This window comes from Lutjanus erythropterus, chromosome 11, assembly GCF_056507025.1.
Source record: "Lutjanus erythropterus isolate fLutEry1 chromosome 11, fLutEry1.hap2, whole genome shotgun sequence".
In the NCBI taxonomy this organism is placed as follows: domain Eukaryota; kingdom Metazoa; phylum Chordata; class Actinopteri; order Lutjaniformes; family Lutjanidae; genus Lutjanus; species Lutjanus erythropterus.
Window position 1 is genome coordinate 2,322,359 of NC_139327.1, and position 23,359 is coordinate 2,345,717.

The 23,359-nt window shown below is 38.5% G+C and overlaps 1 protein-coding gene across 1 annotated transcript; it reads right to left on the reverse strand.

Moving 5' to 3' along the window:
* Positions 1-4,785: 4,785 nt before the first annotated feature.
* gusb (glucuronidase, beta) lies at positions 4,786-21,428 on the reverse strand. Its single transcript, XM_084730434.1, has 12 exons — positions 21,160-21,428; positions 19,761-19,946; positions 19,432-19,613; positions 18,159-18,301; positions 17,816-18,003; positions 16,919-17,059; positions 16,568-16,746; positions 14,292-14,438; positions 13,627-13,711; positions 8,180-8,356; positions 7,866-8,001; positions 4,786-6,119 (listed from the first exon to the last, which is right to left on the reverse strand). The coding sequence occupies exons 1-12, from the start codon at positions 21,376-21,378 to the stop codon at positions 5,968-5,970; spliced, it is 1,935 nt and encodes a 644-aa protein (XP_084586560.1). The 5' UTR covers positions 21,379-21,428; the 3' UTR covers positions 4,786-5,967.
* Between the last annotated feature and the right edge of the window lie 1,931 nt (positions 21,429-23,359).

The following is a 23,359-nucleotide window of genomic DNA, read 5'->3' on the forward strand; positions in this document are numbered from 1 at the left end:
ACAAATTTTTTATTTTGAGAAGTCGAACTGACATAAAATAATAGTTTTTGTGGAAACAACAAAGGGTCCTGTGAGCATCGACCATAGAACTGACAGGTGTACAGTAGGTAACCCATTATTACGTCCATGATTTCAGTCATATGAAAGCCTATTACACTAGTGTGCAGTTACTTTAAAGAAATGGGTAAGGAATTAAGAAGTTGAGTCAAAAGTTTGAAGTGTTTGGCTGGTAAAAGGATCACAATGTTGTGTACTGATTTAATGTCAAAAAGAAGGTCAAAACGATAACAGACTTTACTGCATTCTCATCAACATTCATTTAGGCCCTGCGGTATAACTGCCATGTTAGTTGCATCACCAATGCCAACAAAAGTGCCTTCTGTTTGATCACTAGGCCTTGAGCCAAAGACGAGCAACAGTAATAGCCTTGTAAAACAATGAATGGTAACATCCTTAAAATGTAATCTGATAAATTTGGTAATTCCCAAAGATTTGATATCCAGTATCGGTGCAAAAATCCATTCAGAAATTGCCAGACAAAATACCCTGTCAGACCAATGGCCGTTCCTTTTTCTCTTCCTGAACTCCACTATAGAATTCTCATCTTTTTTTTTTTCTCTAGCTAGGACATGTTTGTTAGCTGAGAAGACACTCTGATTAAACTACATGATTGTAATGTTCTTTTTCATCATTAAGTATGCCCTTTAGCTGTATAGACTGTTAACATTCTGGGTTATTTTAGTTAAAAAAAAGTTGAGGGGTTGGAGGGCTAGGAATCCATGTGTCAGCATAAAATGTTTAATACATTTCTTTGTGGAGGAAAACTTACTGGGTTTGCTTCTGTATTGCCAAATATGTTTTAAAATGCTGTATTTTCTTACATGGAAAAGTGTTACATGAATGGTAGGAGGGTGCAAAAATAATCTGTTTGAATCCAGCTTACTTTAAGGGAAAACTGTGGAAAAAGGTTGACATGAGAACATTTTTAATTGTGTCATTGTCATGTGGAAATGATCTACCATTAAAACATTCCCTCTGAATAACCTGTCACTTTATGTTCTTTGAATGAAATTAAATGCTGTTGAAGATACAGTGAATGGCTAAAGGGGGATCACAGCTAAATTCAATCATTTTGTTTACATCTTCTTAATGTTTTTCCACTGGTGGGGTGGGAGGACAAAATCCACAGTCCTCATTCTGTAGAAAATCTATTCTTTAATTTATTTGAAATTATTATGAGGCATCAGCAGTCTGGAAGATACTTACTTGATTTGTCTTACTCAAAGTTAGTGTTTTTATACAAAAATATCCTCTTTTGGTCATTGTCCATATTCCCAGCTAAGCAGCATATACAGCTGAAGCCTCATTAAGTCAAATAAATGTTGGAATATATTTTTGCTCAGAACAAAACGGGATCTGGCCCCAGGGCTACTATGGGAAGCATGGAGGAAGGGATCTTTTTAGTAGCCAGTATGGACAAAATGTATGATTGTGGGAAGCAAAAATTATTTTTATGTTCATATGGGCATGTGAATATTGATTTTATTTTATTTTTTTAATTGAAAAATTGTGAACCTGTCCTTTAAGGTTATAATAACTGCATTTGTTAAAAGGTTCTCCAGCTATCAACTATTGTAATTCAGGGTCATTCATTTTAAAAAACTTTTAGTCAGAAACCACCAATGCAAGAAATCCTACAATTTCCATAATGCAACTTGATAGCGTCAAAGCCCAGTTGATGTCACAGGGATAATTCTTTTTAAACTTTGGAGAGCTCCGTCAGTGCAACGGAAATCATATCACAACTGTTACCACCGGTGTAGTAGTAGTCTTCATGATCAGCAGAAGTAACTTCATGTGGAAAGATTGGTGGAATGCCCCTTTAAGGTAATTCAGACAAGTCTCATCAGGTCTCTTTTTATTGACATTTTAGCAGCAATTTAGCTAAGGTGAGTTAATTTCCATAAATCTGTCAGTTCTTAACTTAATATTAATTTTTTCCGGAAACCTAAACCGATATTTCAAAGGATTCAGCTTCAGCAACTAAAATCAATTCTTGATGCAGGTGTAATAAAATGATATCAAGTGTCAAGCTTATATGACAGGATATTAAAAGTTCAGTAAGACAGCCTCTCTCCTGATTCTAACTGAACCGTGTCTTTATCTTGATGCCACTGACACCAAGAAAAGGTACTGACTGTGGATTAGTCATATCTGGCTGATACTGTGTATTTAAAGGGTAACTTCAGTATTTACTTTTTTTTTTTTTTTTTTTTTTTTTTACCAAGGTTTTGGGTCTAGGTGTTGACTAAGCAGTAAAACAGGCTGTCATGTAATCCCTTCGGGCAGTGAGGCAACATGCAAGTATGTCAACTAAAAGTACTTGTTTTTGCTACTGACAGGCTCAGATTTTTATTCAAAGTGCCCAACATCATAATGGAAATGATCTCTACAAAAAATGAGAGCTTTTTGTTAAAGAGTAAGATACGTTTTGTTGAACAAGAAACTGCAGAATTGCCTCTGTCACTAAACCCACCGGACTCCATTTCCACCAGTAATTTTATCATTTTAAAACATGCGTCATTCAAACTCGAAAGAAAGAAAATAAAATTCACCAAAACCATCTTGGTTTGTCTTTATACTCTTCCAACAATCACCAACTCTGGTGGTTTGGTTGAAATAAACTCTTAATTTACTGCATTAGATATGAAAATATCAGGAGAGGAGTGAGAAATATCAGACATCAGAGAAGCACTGGGGAGAAACAGTGGGTGGGCCAGCATATTTCACATCTAACACTGATATAAGAGTTTATTTCAACTAAATTAGCAGAGCTGGTGATAGTTGAAACAGTGGAAAGATGAATCAAGACAGTTTTTTGTGAGTTTTACTTAGTTTCTGATAAGTTTGAATGAAACAGTGATCAAGTTTATGTTTCTATAGATGGAGTCTGGTGTCTTTAATAAATCACCTGTTTCTGGTTAAATAAAATGGTCTGTCTGTGGATATCCTTTCCATCATGATGTCAGACACGTAGAAGAACAATCTGAGCCTGTCAACTGCAAAACAAGCACTTCCAGTGGATGAACTTTGACATTTCACAACTGTCCATACAGATTACATAGCAGGCTGTTTCACAGCTACAGCACTCTCCCTCAATACTGGACCAATGTCAAAAATGGTTGTCTTCATTAGTCACTTGGACAGAAAAACATGGGAAAATGGGGTGCAGGTTGAAAAATAACCAACTCAATCTTTGATAAAGTCAGCATCAGTGCAGATACAAGTGCAGATTTCAAGTTATTTGTTGAAACAGCTGTTGTGCAACAATTATTGTGTCAACAGCTATTACAGCTGGACCAAAACCAAAAAAGGTTCTTTATTGCTTTTCACATTTTGTTTTTACAATCTAAGGTCATAAAATGTCTATATCTAGTTAATAAGTATAGTGCTACAGTAGCTACTGTATGTTTGAAAGGAATCTAAATATTCAGTGTTGTTGTCCAGACAGCTGTACTACGAAGGGAGCTCAACACAGCCAGACTTTCTTTGCATGAGCTGCTCAACAAAACCTAGAACCCCAGTCAGAGATAACAGGCATTTCTTGCTCTTTTCTTCAGACTCTCTGTACGCTCACATTAAAAAAGGGGCGTTTGGTGTATCATCTGGCTCTTCTTCCGCACACAAGCCACCCACTTCTGTCAAAATGAATGAGTGGTTATAATGGAGAGATGTGGAGAATATAAAAATATACAATACAGCAAAAAGCAACACTGTTGCTGCAAATAAGACGAGATGAACGTTTGCAGAAAATTACTGACTGACACAATGAGCTCTTAATGATAACGTTTATTTCTTAAGTGACAAATGCATGTGAAGGAATTAAACTTCATAGAGCTGATTTAAACATGATGCTGTCGGTCTCACACTGTCCCACTGTAGGTAAGGTTTTGGACAAAATCATAGTAAAAGGAAAGTTACTGATAGAATATTTTCCATAATAAAATAGGACTGACTGATCTGTTTTCTAATCAGTGTTCTGAGCTGCAGGATAAAACAGACTTCGCAGCAAATCAGTATCAAGTTTAAAGACAGTGTCTGTAGCTGCTTCATTATTGTTTTAGTGTGTGGATTATCTGCTGTGTAACATTTTAGTGATAATATGACCTGAAACACACAGGAAAAGTTACTGCATCAGTAAACTGACATTCCCGTGACAATGCAATGCAGTTTGTGCTGCTGCGATATGACTTTATTTGGTTAATTTACGAACATACAGCTCAGCAACTTTACAATGTTTTCCCTCAGCTTAGAACCTATATAACACATAAAGAACATCATCAGGAAAAGAATTAGTTAAGGAGTGACGCTCTCACAGCCAATTTAATCTGAAACTCAGAACATAACCTGCTCCTGATCAGGTTATGAGTTCAGCATCAGTTACTATGGTGATCAAGCCAGGTTATATTAAAGCCACCTTTGTGACACTGAAAACCCTGACTTTAGACTCAACATACCTCGCTAACACATTCATCTTGCTCTGTAGTACAGCCCTCAAGTGTGACTGAAATTAAGCAACCATCTGCAATCCACACATCACTTAACCCTTTAGGTGTATGTTGAGTTTTTGAAAACATTCCATCCGTGACTTGAAGAAACAAGTACACGAGTACACTTTAATGTGCCCTAAAAAACTGAAAAAGGAATGTTGAAAAATAAATAAATACACTTTAGATACTGAAAGCATGGTTTGTCTTTAATACCGTGATTTATATATATATTCAGATTTAAAAATCACTGTTTTCTCTTGATTTTCAAATAAAAAATAAAACACCTTCATGATTAAATTCAGCAATGTCGTTCACATTCATCAGGCAGACTGGCTGCACAGTGCACAGAAATTTCAGACATATTCAACACTCTTGTTACATCAATCTGCTAAAACATTTTACAGTTTATGCTTTTTATTAAAAAAAATACACACAAGCAAAATGTAAAGTGAGGGAGTTGCCACAATATCCCCACCAAAGATTTGTGATATGTGCTTTGTCTGGTGTACTCATGACCTGACTGAGGAATGGTCAGATTTAGTCACTAGCTGTGTTTACATGGTCCCTAATATTCCACTAATAATCAGAATAATATCCTATCAAAATAAAAGCGCCTTGTGAATTTTCAATCAGTTTCAAAAGGGTGGTGTAAATAATATTCATATTAATCTTAATGGGTAAACAATGAGTCATGAACGAGTTTCCAGGCAAGACAGAAACAGAACTGGTCAGTAGTGGATACAACTTTTCTGCAAGAACCCTTAAAAATTTTGAAGATGCTAATGTTCTTCTCAAGATACAACATGGCCCCATCTTGAAAATTACAAAATGAATACCACTTCTTTGGTGTTTCCCCATGGCTGGTAAATCTGAACCACTTCTGTTATATTTCTGTCAGATTAGATGCTTCACAGCGGACAGAACCAGTTCAAGTTAAGGTTAAGTCAGAGTTTCTAGTCAGAATGATTTCAATCAGATTGAAGAAATGCTGATGACCTTTTTATGACAGCTATGAAAAGCACCTTCCATATGTGATTCAAAATATCCTGTAACATCTAAACTGTCACACCCTTACTCACATGTATCCAAATGAAATTATATCACAATTCTAATTACAGTATTATTAAATGTGAATTGCACCATTGCTGAGGCACTAGAGGCTATTTTTTAGCAGCATTAAATACTGGTTTAATGTTCTGAAAATTCTGCAGATTAACTGGATTTGCAGTGTTGGCGGTTCATATTGCAGAGCACAGAAACAGCACAGCTGCTAAACTGTGTTTCATGGTGGTCTGTACAAGTTTTAAGTAAACTGCCTCAAGAAACTTACCAAATTTTACCAGCATTATCCCTAAGGCAGAGTGTTGACATACTGTACATGGGGTCAAGCCTAACTGGGTGCCTCAACTGGCAGGAGTCACAGTGAGCAAGGGTACTTGGTCCAAGGAGGCAGTGTGCCTGTTTCATTTGCCAGTCTCCAGTACCGCTCCTTCAAGATGAATGCTGCTGGTTTTGGCTGCCTTTGCCTGGTGAAGACTCCCTTCTTGTTCCCCACCACACGGGTGATTCCTGGAGACACAAGAGGGACCAACAAGAATCATGTCATGGACAAGACGCAAAAACAGCACAGCCTCTTGTCAGGCAAACTGACTAAGGTGTGAAGAGGTTTATTTAGTCTCTTTAGTCGTCCAAGTGTTGGCAAGTTCATTTTTAACAAACAAGTCTATAATACACTTAAATTTGAAAGCTGGCAAGAAATCAGTGTTGGCTTTCACACACACCTCCTGTAGGTTTTAACAACGCCAATGTGATGCAGAGCATCAACTACAATCATTAAAAATATATTATCAAAATCATAATCATAATCTTTGAAAATTAAATGCAAATAATGTTTCCACTAAAATCATTAATCATATCACATATTTGTTATATTCAGTCTCTCCAGGAAGCTGCGATCACAAGAATTCACGCAAACTCAACCAGTCCCTGTGATTTCTACACAGCCTTGCAATTTTGTCCAACTTTTACACAAACTGAGCCAATCATGTAGTCATTTTATGGTATATGCATAATAGTCCCTGTTCAGACTTATCCTGGTTTTAGTTATGTTCTGGAAACATTATGAAACATAACAAACCTGGTTATTAAGTATCTCAGTATGATTCTAACATTATTAAGACCTGATCATCTGTGCAGGAGAGTCTTTGACTCCTCCACATCTCTGTCATGTCTGCACTGAGGTGCAGGTGTAGCACACTGACTACTGGATGTCTTCATTGCATTTTAGAATCCAATATTCATTTAAATTATATGTTTTACCAATTTACATAATACACTACCATGCAATATACAAGACCCACATTAAAATGAGTGAAGGGATTTAGATATGTTTCACAGCTGAACAGCTCTGCATTAAGAAAATAAAACTTGCTGGTGTCCTGCAGTATTTTTTTGTGTCCCAGAAGGAAGGTCTGGACTCATTGTTCACTGCTGTTTTTATATGTTTATATACAGGGGTCAACAGCTGGATCACAAAAGGCCTGGATTGGTCTTTATCTAGATCCTGTTGATCAGCTGCAGACTAGGACTGCAACTGACATTTATTTTCATTATCAATTAATGTGGATGATTTTATTGATAGTTTGCCATAAAATGAGGAAACCAGAAAATATATCATAGCAGTCTGTATATGACAGCTGGCAGCAGTGAACAATCAGAGAAGAGCAGTCCTCAAAAGATATTCAACTACTCAAATTTAGAAATGGCATATGTGATTCTGTATCATGCATTTTGTTAATGCTGAGATGAAAGAGTCAGTCCACATCCTGTCCAGACCAAAGACTTTCCCCTTTGTTAAACTTTCTGACTTACTGCCAACATCATGACTCGACTTGATGGCATACCTTTGTACACAACCTTTTATGTGGAGGTGTGCATCATGTTATGATGATGACATGGAGTGAATTAATGACTCCTATAATGAACTGCAGGGTCGTGGAATAAGCATCAGCAGGTTATATGAGTTACAGAGTCTGTTCACACTGCACTGAACACCTGATCCTGACAGGAGACTACACACTGTTTTTGTTTCCACTAAGTCACATGCTTCCTGAACATCAGTGTGACAGACTTTTATGAGTGGACTGACTGACTAAAGTCAACTACAAAACATTTTTTTTAACTCTGGTGCCTCTCCAGCTGCATAAAACAGCCCCTGTCTATAGTAGTGACAGAGCCCTCAATATACTGCAGTCATGAAAGGAAATAAACAACAGTTGTGATTCTACAGGTTGTTGTGTTCTGCAGCTGCAGTACCTTGTGCTGTCATGAAGTCCGCAAAGTTCCAGATGAGTTCACCAATAACATACTGCTTCCTCTTCAGGTCAAACACATTGTGGTAGCTCTGCAGGACCACATTCTGGTACTCCTCAGTGAACATCATGGGTGGATCCTTCAGAGTGAAAAGACAGATTTTTGTCTCTGGGAAAATGTTTTGCAATCAGAACCTCTTAGACAGATGTGGGGAGACTGAGATTTAGCCTTAGGATGCAACAAAAAATGATAAAATAAATACAACTGCTGCTGCACTACAGTCGGGTACTTGGATGTGTATGTGTGTGAATCCTCACACTGTGAAGCCCTGGGACTGCATCCGCTCCATATTCACTCTGGATGATGGGTTTCTGGTACTTTCCGTACCAGTTCTCAAACTGAGTGTTGAGCTGGATGGGGATGACCTCAAGGTGGCCTGGATCATGGTACCAGGAGAAGTAACTGTTGACACAGATTACATCTACATACGGAGCCTGGGGACAAGACAAAAGACTAAATGTGACTTGGACAGATACAATTCATTAGTATTAGCGGTAATGATTGAAAACTTAATTGAGAGGTCCTGTATTCATCCAGACAGATTCTTTACAAATTACTGACTGCAGAGAGTCAGTGACTCCAAACTAATCAGCACCTTTAAGCTACTAACTGCACCCTGACAGATATTCCTCACAGCACAGGAATGTGAACAATCCTGAGGTACGTCAACAACTTAGTTTGACTTTGGGTCAACAAGAGTTTTGGAATTCCAACAGATGAAGCTCTGAAGCTTAGTAGGATTTGTTGACAATTTGTTGACTTTTACTTGCTTTGACACATTATCTGATTCAATAAAGGTTATTATGTTGATAAACAAGAACATCCTGGTTATTACACTCACAAGTAAACTTACCCTTAAATAGTGAGTAGAACTTTATTATTTCAGAACAATATGTCTGATTATATCACTGATATCTGCCCTTCAAGGGCCTAAAAACACATTTTCTCCAGCGACTTCTATTATTGATGTGGTCCTACATGAACACACTACAGTATGTTCTGCTCAAGTTGTGATTTCTGTCTGTTGTTTTGTCTGTGCTCTTCTCACTGGTTTGACACAAGTGTCGCCAAGATAAGAAAAGGTGACACTTCTGTGGACCAATAAGAACCTGACAGCGATTATGTTTGTTCATGCTGCCAGAGTCTCTGATAAAGTCGCACCCGCACAGTCCTGATTACATAGATTATTTGAGTTTGAGTGTTAAACACCTGATAAAGAATAACACATAATATTTCACTTTGTGTCTAATGTAGTCAAGAATATTTAATTTCACAGAATAATAATTAAAACTCTAAACCTTTTTCCAGGGCTTTAAAATGATCTAGTTCAGGTGTATTCAACTAAAATTCAAAGAGGTCCAGTTAGAGAAAATTTCCTAAAGCAAAGGTCCGGAACACCATAATGTCTAACTTGTGTTATGAAAGTGATATATACTGAAGTAGTGTAGTAGTTGTATCAACTTCTACATCAGGGGGGTGTCAAACTCATTTTAGTTCAGGGGCCACATACAGACCAATTTGATCTCAAGTGGGCCGAACCAGTAAAATTAAAGCATAATCTATCGATTATTCTGGTAATTAATCGAGTAATCAGATAAGAAATATTGCATGTTCTGCATTTTTTTTCTGTTACATTACTTTTGCTTTATTTAAGAACAATGTTAATCAGTGTTGGAACTAACGCGTTACAAAGTAACGCGTTACTGTAACGCCGTTATTTTATGCAGTAACTAGTAATCTAACGCATTATTTTTTAAATTCAATAACTCAGTTAACGTTACTACATGATGCGTTACTCCGTTATTTTGCGTTATTTTTTGTGTAGAGACTGAGCTGCAGCCAGAGCTGTGTAGTCCTGAATCTTCCAGTGTGTGTGTGTGTGTGTGTGTGTGTGTGTGTGTGTGTGTCAGCGGGGAGACGGGAGAAGACACGCCGTGTGGGCGTGTCTGTTTACAAGACTGGTATCATCATGGCGTCAGCGGCGGAGCCCAAGTCAAGTTTCTTTACATGGAGATATTCTCACTACTTTACCTTTGTCGAGCACAAAGACAAGAACGTTTTAGTTAAATGTAAGTTGTGTCTTGGATCAAAGATCTTATCTACTGCCCAAAATAGCAATTCAAACCTGTTGAAACACCTACAGAAACAACATGCTGCGACAAAGCTAGTAGCTAAGAGTACAGACACAGACTCTGATGCCACTTCACCTCCACCACCTCAGCAACAGCGGCTTGATTTGAACCGAGGGACTGACTGCTCCTGCTAATCAGGAAAAAGTTGATAAAGCCATTGCAGGGTATGTTGTAGAAGACATGCAGCCAATTTCTATTGTGGAGTCGCCCGCTTTCAGGAAGCTAGTTAGCATGATACCGGGCGTCACGCGACAAATGGGACGAAACACTTTTTCTAAGTACCTGGAGAGCGAATACACAAAAATGGAAACCGAGCTAAAGAAAACTTAACTTAAAACTTAATGGGAGACCTTTTTTTTTCATAGTAACTAAAAAGTTACTTTTCACAGTACTGCGTTACCTTTTGGTGTAAGTAATCAGTAAAGTAACTGAGTTACTTTTGAAATAAAGTAACTAGTAACGGTAACTAGTTACTGGTTTTCAGTAACTAGCACAACACTGATGGAAATATACAAAAGAGAAGATAAGACAGGTCTATTAAACGAACAACTATAAATTGCTAAAGTAAAAATACTCAGCAAAGTAACTTTACTTTTACTGTATTTACTTTTTACTTTTTTTCAAACACAAAGGTAAATGAAAAGGCAGTAATGTTTGCAGAAACCACAAACAGAAGAGTGAACTAACTCTTAACTGAAACAGTCACCAGAATGTTTTGTTAACATGTTAAAATCACAACATTTTTCTTCTGGAGCAGGACAGACGCTCCCAGACCCCCAGGGGACAGGGGACTGGTTTACCAACATGCCACCTTTTTCTCCTCTTATGAGTTTGCAGGTCTGTATTTAGTCATCAAAAAATACCAATAAGAATACCAGTAAAGTACAACAACAGCAATAAAAATGTTGATTTTTCAAAAAAGGAAACAATAACATGCAAAATATTTAAATTGTAATTAAGTAAAAACACTAATACCACAATATAAAAATACCTAAGTAAAGAATGTGAGTATTTTTTCCATCACAGCAGGTCAGTGATCAGTGTTTCAGTGACTCTCTGTGGTTCAGTGAATAGTGTTTTATTTATGGAGGCCCGCCACATTAAAAACATCGACACCAAGACATGATTTTCTACCCTTTTCGGTTGTGTCTAGAAGGTAACTCTTTATTTGCACAACTCTCGCGAGATTTCGTTATATCTACTAAAATAATCAAACTTGCGCGATCTTTCGCGGGTCTAAGGTTCCCTTCTAGACACGACCCTCTCTGTCTCTTTGTCAAACTACAGACAGCAGACTGTCTGTAAACAGCACAATGTTAAACTCTGCAGTGTTTCACACAAAGACTTTATTTGTGTGGACACCCAGGTTTGGTTTGTCACCAATTTTGGCATTTTTATGGTTTTAATCAGTCTGAGAGGACGACGGTATCAGTGATTGATTGATCAGTCTGTCCTCCTCTCCTCCCTCACCTGTTCACTCTGCTGTGAGAAGATCTGAAAGTTTCTCACAGAGAAACACAGACTCTCCTGTTTTACGTTTAGGCCTCCTTATACAGTTGTTTAATTTTATAAGTGCATCTGGTTGGTCTCGATGTCATTAACCATCACGTTAGTTTCGACTGTTGTAATAAACTCCATCATTAACAACAGTCTCCTCCCCACGCAGCTTCTCTGCAGTTGGTCTGTGCGTTTCCTGATCAGCTAAACAGAAAAGTTGCGCCAGTTAAAATAGAAGCATCCCGTCAAAATTTAAAATATCTTAATAATTTATTGGTTATAGGTCCGGGTCCATATAGGACGGCGTGTGGGTCCGGACTCGGACCGCGGTCCGCCAGTTAGGGACCCCTGATCTAGTTGATTCCCCCGATGCACAATGTTGCCTCTGATATTTGCTTATTCATGGTAAAAACAAATGTGAAGTTTTAGTTCAGTTTAGCATGTAGCTCACATTTTTTTGTTGTTTGTTTGTTTAAAGGGATCGTTCACATTGAAGGTCAGGTTTATTTTTTTTCGTCCACAAAACACTGCTTAAGTTTCACAGGAGCAGTGTTGCAGAATCTCCCAAACAATGGAAGTGAATGGTGACCAGTTTTCAAATGGGGAAAAAAACATGGAGCGTCTGCCCAATGTGTGGAGGCTGTTGGTCCTCTGCGGCGACCGCTAATTCGACTCCTGCCTGTGCTGCGTGTCATCCCCTCTCCTCTTCACCCCCCTTTCCTGTCTACTCTTCAGCTGTCCTATCAAATAGAGGCAAGAAAAGCCCAAAAACATAACTGCAAAAAACAAAATAAAACAAAACATGGAATGCCTAAATATTACTCGTCTGCACACTGTCACACCACACACACACACACACACACACACACACACACACACAGAGATCAGACAGTGTGCATATGCACATAAACGTGGCTCCAAGTTACGGATCAATAATGAAGACTCAGGATAAAAACGGTGTAAATAACATCTTTTTAGTCAACTTGACATGTTGGGTCTTTAGGAGACTTGGATTACACCAGATGAAAAGTATGGAGGCATTTTGTTTTTATTCTGTTTTTCAAGTTTAAAAACTGGTCACCATTCACTTCCATTGTTTAGGAGATTCTGCAACACTGTTTTCCTGTGAAACTCCAGCAGTGTTTTGTGGACTAAAAAACTAAGCCTGACCTTTAATTGGCAGGAGGGTGAGTAGATAATGACTGAATTGTCATTTCTGGGTGGACTATCCCTTTCAGTAAACTCTAGTAAAGTAACTTAAATGTGTCAAATAATAAACATGACAAATAATCATGCAATGCAATAAAGTTGGTCAATATGTTAAAATTTTCCAAACAATCAGCCCATCCATCAGCGATTGATGATATCTTCTTCCCCCACCACGTCCTCCCATCCTCTCGGGTCTCAGCTGGGAGATGTGCGCAAGCCGCAAATTCACTATGTTACACATGCTGCGTACGTTCACTACGTGCAATAGACAAAATAAACTCATGAAGTATCTAGAAATGACATATTCTCACTTATTTCTCTTCTCTTATTTTCCATTTTAAACTGAGAAATTCAACCGTATACCTTCTGAATTCAAGTTTCTCTCTTTTACTGAACTAAGACGACCTTAATTGGCTTACTCCTCAGAAAACACACTTAATTCGAACTCGACAGAAAAACACGTAAAACTCATCAGAACTGTCTTTGTTAGTCTGTCCACTCTTCCAATAGTCACAAACTCTGGTTTGGTCAAAATAAATCCTTAATTCACAGAGTGAAAAGAGTTTAAAGAGTCTGACTCTGCAGGCTGTTTTCCTCTCACTTGTCACCCAGCTCAGTGCACTCACGGTCGGCTGAGTGGCTGTGAACTGCACTGCTGGATGAGAGCGCGGTGCAGAGCAGAGGCTGTCACTCTGCAGACTGTTACATTGGCAAAATAAAATGACAAATATTGCCCCAAAAATCAGCCAAAAAAAAAAAGAAAAACAATTGGCAATGGATTCAGCCCATCATTGAGAGACAATATAGTTGTCCAATCGCCCAATCCTACAATGCAACCTGCACATTCACTTGCTATGAAAACTCACCCCTTTGTCTCTGGCATAGTTACTGTCTGTGATAAAAGTGACAGGCCGGGTTGGGTCCAGAGATTTGGTATGTTGTATCAATGTCCTGTAAGAAAAACAAAAAGCACCCTTACGTGATTACATTTCAAATTTTTAATGATTACAATGTTAAATAATTACTACAACAAAATGCCACCAAACACATTATATTTGTGCAATTTTAAAGAAAGTACTTTACTCTACTGTCACAACTCGAGTGTGAGGAATGTGTAGAGTTTGTTTCCCACACAGCACTCTGTTGTACTCGATGGGTATAGTAGTTGGGCAGGTGAGGCATTAGTGTGCCTTGTTTGCGCTCCTGAGGCCTCAGGTTATAACTGAGCTCTGTTAGTGTTCGGAACAGCTCCATGACTACTCTTACTGCATTCCTCATACAGAGTAAACGGAGAGACTATGACTGACAAAACAACCAGCATTTCTCCTACAGACACACAGACAGACAGACAGACCAATGTCCTGGTAGCCCAGTTCTTGTCTGTCTCTATTAAATAAAGTTAAAAATAGAAAAAAAAGGAAAAAAAAGTGAGTGATCTTGCACTGAGATGGACCAGATAAGTTATCAGTCAATTTTGATATAAATGGTCATTTGATTCAGTGCTGCACATCTTAACATGATCAGTGCTCACTTGAAATAGAATCCAGCAGGGGGCATCTCTGCGGCCGGCTCATTGGCTACTGACCACATGACCACAGAGGGATGGTTCTTGTCCCGACGTACAAGCTCATCCATGACAACCAGGTGATGGGCTAGGGAGGCGTTTCCAAGACTGCGACTACACCAGCAAAGCACAGAAGTCACAATAAATACCAGATTATTACAGGTTACCCCCCATTATTCATATGAATTCCTGACAGAGCCTTAAAGGAGAAATATGTAACAACTGCACATCCAAAATGAGTACTGCAGTCCAAATAGTTGGAGCCATACACTGTACATGAAATCGGTTAAAATCCTTTTTGATAAACAATCTATAGTTGAAATGAGTTTTCTCCCCCTTACCCCTCCTCCCAAGACATGAGGAAGCACTGCAGGAGTGCTGGAGGTGCGCAACATCAAAATTGACAATAACAGGCGTTGACAAGTCCTCCATTGTAAGTAGATCAGCTGTTTATGACTGACAGTTGTTTGTCGATGTAAAGTTACATTCATTATCCTGAAAACAAAAGTTCACTGCTCTGAAAATACACACTCTGGAGTTGAAGCTCAGTGACTGCCAGCCTTACTGCCTGCCAGACTTCATAAATATATCACTCAATTTAACTGTTTTAAACATCTACTCCTACCTACTTTTAACTTAACATGTTTGTTGATCTCTGATGACATCATGGTCATTTTATGCTTTATTAGGTTCACATTTACATCAAGTTAATCTTAAAACAACACTCACTTACCCACATGTAGGCCTATATTGAAAGAGTTACTGGTGGCTGAAATAATTCCTTCATGTTGATAGTAATAGCAGAGACTATGACTAATTCCATAGTTCTCATTTGTGCAATATATTATAAAGTTAAATTCAAGTTACACAAGGTTTCAGCAGCCTGAATTTGTCAAATAAATAACAGGTTATCTTCAAAAGTTATAGTCTTTGTAGGGACTAAATTGAGTGTTGTGTTGAGATAGACTTCTATGTGCAATGTGTGTACCTGTCCTTTAAATATTCAGCTGTCCAAAATTATCTCAAAAATGAATGTTTGATACAAGTTTATGACAAATGTCTACAGCTGTGCTAGCAGCTCTGGGAGACTGAACTCTGCACAGCTACACCTTGAACTGAATGCATGCAAACATCAGCATGCTAACATGCTCATAATCACAATGCTAACAGATTGATGGGTGTAATGTTTACCATGTTCACCTTCTTAGGTAAGTATGTTAGGATGCTAACGTTTGTTATGTACAGCTGAGGATGATGGGAATGTAATATGTTCATAAAAATATAAAGTACTAGACAAATGAAATTCTGAGGTGATGATGGCAGAGGACAGGCTTACAGATGCTGAGAAGTGAGAAATCTTTCTGCATGTTTCCTCCTGCAGTGCTGACCTGTTTTTGATTGACTCATACTGAACTGCACTGCACATGGGCGTTCACAATTAACTGAAACACAATGAAATTAGGCTTAAAGCTGAATGGTCTCATTCTTAATTTTGCCCCCCCACTCCACGTTCCATTTAAGTAGAGCTGCAGTGATTAACTGAATATGAATCTATTATTACATTAATCTGCAGCTATTTTGATAATCAATTAATCTGTGAGTCATTTTCAAAGAACAAAAAGTCAAAATTTTCTGGGTTCTTTACTCTTTTATGAAAGTAAACTGAATATCTTTGGGTTGTGAGCAAGACATCTGAGGACGTCATCTCAGGTTTGGGAAGCACTGATTGGCTTTTTTGAAAAAAATCATTTTCTGACATTTTATTGACCAAACAACCAATAATGGATTAATTGAGAAAATAAGTGACAATTAACAATACAAAATAATTATTAGTTGCAGTGGGATGGATATAGATGAAATTTAGATTTCATTGTTTTGTGATGTGTCTTCTTTTAAAGACTTATTTTAAGATAATGTTTTTGGGCTTTTCCCTTTATTTGTATAGGACAGCTGAACATATGACAGGAAAGGGCTTAGAGAGAGGGGGAATGACATGCAGCAAATGGGTCACAGGTGAGAATCCAACCAGCGACTGCTGCAGAGGACCAACAGCCTCAGTACATGGGGCGAACGCTCTACCAACTGAGCTATGGGAGCACCTTTTAAAGACTTTTTAAGCAGAGGTTTTCACAAGCAGTGCTGATAGCACCAAATACAGTAAGTCTGTCCTCATTCACTCTGTTGACCGCTCTGGGCTCTAAAACACACCCAAATATCACAGAGATGTGAGCAGTGATACTTACATGTCTTTGATGCCCACACCAGGGCACTCATCTATTACCACAATGCCATGGCGGTCACACATCTGCAGGATCTCCTCAGCATAGGGGTAGTGGCTGGTGCGGAACGAGTTGGCCCCCAGCCACTTCAGCAAGTTAAAGTCTTTGACAATCAGGGGCCAGTCCAAGCCTTTACCTCGAATCTACAACACAGGGGTTGAACTTACTGAACCAGATCCAGTTTTTCTACTAAATTCATCACGAATTAAATGTTCATGTGACTGGGCTACAGTGACGACAGCCTGTTAGCTCTGTTATAACAGACATGTTGTTTCAATGCTAAATGAGTCTTTGCTTCCCTCTGGTGGTACTCACATCAGAGTCCTCATGTTTATTGACTCCATGGAAGTAGAAGGGCTTGTTGTTGATGAGGAACTGGGTGCTGGTAACTTTGACTGTGCGGATGCCAACTGGTAGAGTGTACACATCCTCACTATCAGCTGCCATTAAGCGCACCTAGATATTAAAGGGCCGACATCAGAAGAGGCTCTACCAAACATGCACTGTTATAACAGGTATGAGAAGAGGAGGCAAGAGGAGAGACAAAGACCAGCTGCTCACCTTCACAGTACACATTGTTGAAATTTAGGAGTGAACAAAAAAACTATTTGCCTGCTGAGTGTGACAACAACCTGGCCAAAGACCCCAAGGTCATTTGATTTAAGAGAACTTTGAATTACAGAGTAACTATGGTGGTAGAACTGGACTGTTTTACCTTATCGTCTTATTACATACATTAACTTTTCCCCCTACGTTAAGCTTGAGGTGGAGGTTTTGTGATTTTTTTCAAGCGAGTCAGACAATCAATTTGGTTGGTGTGGAGAGAGTAATATTTGCCTCATATAACAGGAGTTTCCCATCAGAAACATCTCTCTGGCTGCAGGGTAAAGTGCTGAAAATATTTTAAATATAGCGTGGACTTAAACTGATATTGATTTCTTTTTTATTTACTATTGATTTTGCTGCTGATCCTGTCCACACCAGTATATTGCTTAGCTTCCTACACCAGTACTCCTGCTGCCTCTTCAAACTAGGGGCATGTCAACTAGCTCTCCTCTTGGTAAAACACAGACTAGCTCACACAACCCCACCTCAAATAATCCAAATTATCCCTTTAAGCCAACTGCTTTATTACTCTCACAAATCTAGTGGCAATTCTACAAACTTTAGGCCAAAAATCACCTGTCACATATGTAAAAACTGTTGTCTTACCTCCAGAGAGTAAAGATAACCTGGATTCTCATGCATCAAGTATGGCCACCACAGCTTGACATCCACGACTTTGAGCACTCCAGATGGCTCGCTGGAGGAGGCCACACAGTGGCCATCTTTGTCTATCAAAGTCACCTTGATGTTGGCTGTGGCAGCACCTTGGAATAATATGTTGTATTTGACTAGACCTGAAACACAGAGAAAACACATAAAATATATGAACAGAACAAATGTCTTCAATAAAGCTGCATGTGATTCTTACTCTTACAGTTGCTTTGGTGCTAGTGATGGATTGAAATGTAGTAAATTAGTAGTTTCAGTGTATTGAGACACATTCATTTACCAGTATTATCCAAGAAGTCAGTCACCACAGTGATGTCATCCACATAAGCCTTTGGAGTAGTGTACAGTAATACAGGACGGTGTATGCCAGCATAGTTGAAGAAATCAAAGTAGATGTTTTGCACAAAAAAGCCATCAGGATACCTGTTGAGAAATGACACTTTCTTCATTATTTGAATACTCATTAACACACACAAACAGGCAGTTATTCTCATTTTAATCTTGCTGAAATACTATGTTAAATAAAGAAAATACTGAAATTAGTGATTGGAGATTTTTAAATGTATTTGTATGGCAACAAGCTTTGAGGTTAAAGCACCTGAAAGCAGTTGAAGTATCAGCTGAGGTGTAAGTAAAGAGCAGAGCTGAAATTCAAGTAGAGAAAGGAGGTGAAGTAAATGAAATTAGATGAAATATCAGCAATTGTCATAAAGATGTCCAGTCAGTGTTGATGGGAAATGTAGTCAATTAAAGCAATAAATTCCTATGTGTGTTATATTGTTTGAGAAAGGTCCTCCTGTCTGCAGAACTGTGCCTACATGTACCAGGATGCACTGCAGGCAAGCTTCTAATGCCCACACCCATGTTGCCATGTTATCGCCACCTTGTTCCATAATTATTATTGCTGACCAGAATGTGGTGTTGGGTGACAGAAATACTCATCTAGAACGCTCCATGGCTACTCAGAGGTGGAGATTAGACATCTGAGCTGAAATAGTCTGTAGTTCTTCCTGCATGTCAGTGGAACAGCAGGTTTTGCAGCATTAGAACTCAGCTTTCTCCATCAATATAGCATGCACTGAATTTCTTGCTTCAGTTGACTGTATTTACCTTTAACACTGACTGGACATCCCCACGAAAAGTGGCAGAGTTTCTCTTTAAGTTGGGGTGTAAGTTGTGAAAGGAGCTGAAATGTCATTTGATGTGTCCCTGCTGAGCATCACTGTATTTTAAAGAATAAAAACAGTTGAAGAATGAGTGTGAATACAACTGAACTGACATTTGAAGTGCAAAAGCTCAACGGCAGCTGAATTTTCTTAAAATGTCACAACTGAAGTCAAAGTAAAACTGATGAAAGCAGTTGATTCATCAGTTGTTGTGTAAGTGTTGAAAGCAGCTGAAGGGTCAGTTTAGGAATAACTGATTCCATTTCTCAATTTCTCAATACATGTAAAAGATTTAAAAAGAAAACAAACAAAAAAACAAAACAAAAAACAAAAACAAAAAACCAAAGATGTTTTAAAGTGAAGCACATATGAAATGAATGAGGTTACTTGGTGCGGTCACCCATGTGCTGGATGATTCCAGGAGGAAGAGTCTCCAGAGTCAGGGTGTTGTTGACAGCAATGGTGATCCTGCACGGCATCACTGGGTCCTTGCGGAGTAAACCGCCAATCTCAGCCTCAAAAGGAAGATGGCCACCATTGTGCTCTGTCACTTTCACCCCGTTCACCCACTGCAAAGACCATGATTCCAGTTAGCTTGATCATTTTATTTCCAGATGTGAGTATAAAGGGATGAGTGTCATTTCTCATAAAGTGATGCAGATGATTTATTTGTCCACATCTGACTGGAATGGAGGGACAGTACACATAATACTCACCACTATTGAATAATAGTGCGCACTTCCCACTCTGAGAACCACTCTAGTTCCCTCATCAGCGAGCCAGCGGGCTGGCACCACCACCTCTCGCTCATACCACACCCAGCCTACAAAATCTCTCAGTGTGGGGTCCTGGGTGATGTCATTGTAGCTGGCAGGAACTGGCATGTCGATCACTGGCCCAGTCTAGAGGAATAAAAAATTCAGTGAAAAGCCAATATTCAAAGAGGTATAATCTGCAACACTCTCCTAAAAAAATAACCTGTAGACTCATATTACACAGTCCCTTTCAATCATCACACACTAGTGTGTGGTGGTGGCTGTATCTGCAGAGGCCCTGTCCTCTGCCTGTAAATCCTTATTTTATCTCACTATTTTGCTGTGATCGGGATGTTTCACCAACCCAAAATGTTGGTGTTTAACATCCTGATGAGTTTACAAAAAGCTTCAATAAATCTTAATTTCTAACAGTGTATCTGCCATACTCAGTAGCAAGTTTGGAGTTACTAGGATAATAGCAAACTCCAATAATTACAGTTAAGTGTGGAGTTAAAAAGGATTGATTTTTACTTGATCTTCCTTTTTTGTTCTGATGGCAATAGTTGGATCTCAACCTGGCAGTCAAGACCCCACAAGATAAATCTGAGGGGCACAAGATGATCAGTGCAATAAGAAATAAAAATCGATTTCTCCTATACACAAATACGTATAGTTTTTTCTCTGTTTGTGATTTTCTTGGCAAATCCTGGATACCTTTACTTCTTCTGGCTTAAAGAAATGTAGGAATACTCATTCCATTAATAGAACACACACAGAAGCCTGATCAATTTCTTATGTGGCCGCCCCATGAAAAATAATTGCCCATTCTTGATTTAAGGGGTCATAAGCCATAAAGGTTGGGAACACTATATAATTTGTATTTTACACTCTTTATCTTGTACAGTATCATTAGTCATAAACTAAACGGCTGACATTAGTCTCATCTCCAGTGGTATCACTATCATATTCATACAGTATGACTCTTATTTTAATGTTTCTGTGTATTGTAAATTTCTGCAGACTTAATGTACTTTGTGTTTTGTACCTCCAGTGGTATGCTTAGTAGATTTACTATGAGTTTTGACCAATATAATAGAGTGCAAGTACCTAAGCATTGCTTTTTTGTACTTACGTTACTGCAAACAAATAGACTTTCATGGCAGCCATACTGATATGAACTACTGCAGCAGAGTAAACACGCGTGTTACTAATGACACTAACTCTGTTTGTCCTCACTGGCACTGAACCTTCATTAGTATCATTACTAACACCTGCATCTACTCTGCTAATTCATGTCAAAATGGCTGCTGTGTAAAAGCTGCTTTATTTTATCAGCGCTGTTGTTTACTGCCCTGCTCACCTCTGCCAGACGACTTTTATACCATGCCCTGTCGAAGCCCTGGTTCCTGTTCGGGGACTTGTCTGCTCTGAAGTCCCACAGCCCGTTCAGCTCCTTCAGCTCTCTGGAGGAGGACTCTCGGGGGAACAGCATGCCGCCGTCCAGCGGACACACCGTGTCCAATACCGCAAACAGGCACATGACACGGAACACCATTCCCGGGCTCTCAGGTGAGACCATGCTGGACAAATGTTTTAGGAAGTATCTGCGCTGTTTCCTTTACTGATTCAGTCACATGACGTTTTTTCCTAGTCACGTGACCACAGAGCGGCTGGGTCATCTTTCCTACCAAATTAAAAGTCACCATGTGGCCTGGGGTGCCTGGAAAATGCCAAGGTTTTCAAGAAAAGACACAAACAGAATACATAAACCATTAAAAGGAAACTTATACTAAATATACATTATTATGGTAGTATTTTTCACTGGATTTAAATCATCATTCACTGATGCAACACTGTATAAATGGCGCAAGATGGCGCCAGACACTCGTTTATTAAAGTGGACGGAAAAATATAGCATAAAGGCCTCAGTTCATGATTTTGTAAGTGACCAATCTCCACGTCCCCAAAAAATGTCCTTTCAGCAGTGGTGAAAGAGGTACTCAGATTGAAGTAAAAATAAAGATTCTGTGGTCTAAAAATATTCAAGTGAAATTTCTGAAATCAAAATGTTGCTTAAAGGGACAGTTCACCCCAAAATCAAAAGTTGATATTTTTCCTCTTACTTATAGTGCTATATCTATCTAAATAGTTTTTGAGCTGTCAGCCATAGAAATGTCTGCCTTCTCTCAAATATAGTCGGGCTAAAAGGCACTTGGCTTGTGGTGTTCAATAAATCAGCACCAAAAATCATGATGCAGTTACTCAAGATAATCCATGGACCTTGTTGTGAGCAGTTTCATATAGTAACAACCTAATCTAAGCGGCATCTATTTCTGCTATATTCAAGAGAAGACAGACATTTCTACAGTTAAACTCCACAACTAACCAAAACTATCCAGTTTGGGGTGGACTGTCCCTTTAAGTGAAAGTGCAGAGTATTATTAGCAAATTGTACTTTTTAAGTACCAAATTAAAAGCACTCCTGTCTCAATGGCTCAAAATGTTATACAATTATAGGTGATTCTTTTATCACTAATGAATAACAGAATTTTTATGTTGTAGTGTGTTGATGTGAAGCCAATTTAAGATACTTTCTATATACTATTACTTAAAGTACTGCATGATATGATAAGAATATAGTATGTACATTTTCATGTTAAAAAAAAAAAAAAGGAACTATGTGTAAAATAAATGTAGTGGAGTACAATATTTTCCTGTGAAATTGGTGGAATAGAGGTATAAAGTGGCATAGAGGGGAAATACTCAAGTAAAGTACAAGTGCATCACAATAAGAAAAAAATAGTTGCAGCGCATAGGCAGACTAATCTGCTGGTGTAAAAATGAGTTTTGTGCTCCCTTTCGGTGGACATTTGGTTCAACAGAAATGTATTCAGGACTATGGCCCACATACATTTCAACAAGTAGAAAAGACTAAAGAGAAATCATTTTAGGCTGTTATCATTCAAGTTGATTGTGTGCTTTAGTGGTGTATAAGCAAATTTGCACTTAATGAAATTACTAAAATCCAAAATCAAGAGAGCAGGGAGGATATTTTGGCATTTGGAGAGTCGGCTAGATAGATGTTATAGAAAAACTTTTATTTAAACTATGCACCTCCTTGCAAACATACTGATAGTAATGCTAAAGTGTTTATGTCTCTTAATTTAGGAAGCAGAAGTCAGTGTTTTGTGTCCACATGGGGCTCAGTTTTGTATCAGTTGCAGGTTGTATTTTGGGTGACCAGTTGTCCCACTTTATGTGCTACTGCTCAGCATTTTTATCTCACGTCCCACATATAAGAGGTGATGTCCCACATTTTGATTGACTCTAGTTTTCAAAAGTCAAACCACTGCAGGACAGACCTTTTCTCAAATCTGACTTTTATTCAAAGGGTGTCATCATGGGGCTGCATTTGACGTCAGTCAAACTTTCCATTCATCGTAACTAACTTGTCACCATCTTTGCTGTGTACACTACTGGCAACAGGAAAAATTGCAAGTAATCGCAAAGTCACAAGCTATGCAGATTTAGAATATGATGGATTTTTTTTTTTGCCCACT

Excerpts from the sequence above, each read along its gene's own strand:
- gusb (XM_084730434.1), bottom strand. The coding sequence starts at position 21,378 with ATGGTCTCACCTGAGAGCCCGGGAATGGTGTTCCGTGTCATGTGCCTG. Across the intron at positions 14,439-16,567 it reads GGTGTGGGCATCAAAGACAT|TCGCAGTCTTGGAAACGCCT; the intron begins GTAAGTATCACT and ends TTGCTGGTGTAG. Across the intron at positions 6,120-7,865 it reads GGACTTCATGACAGCACAAG|GAATCACCCGTGTGGTGGGG; the intron begins GTACTGCAGCTG and ends TTGTGTCTCCAG.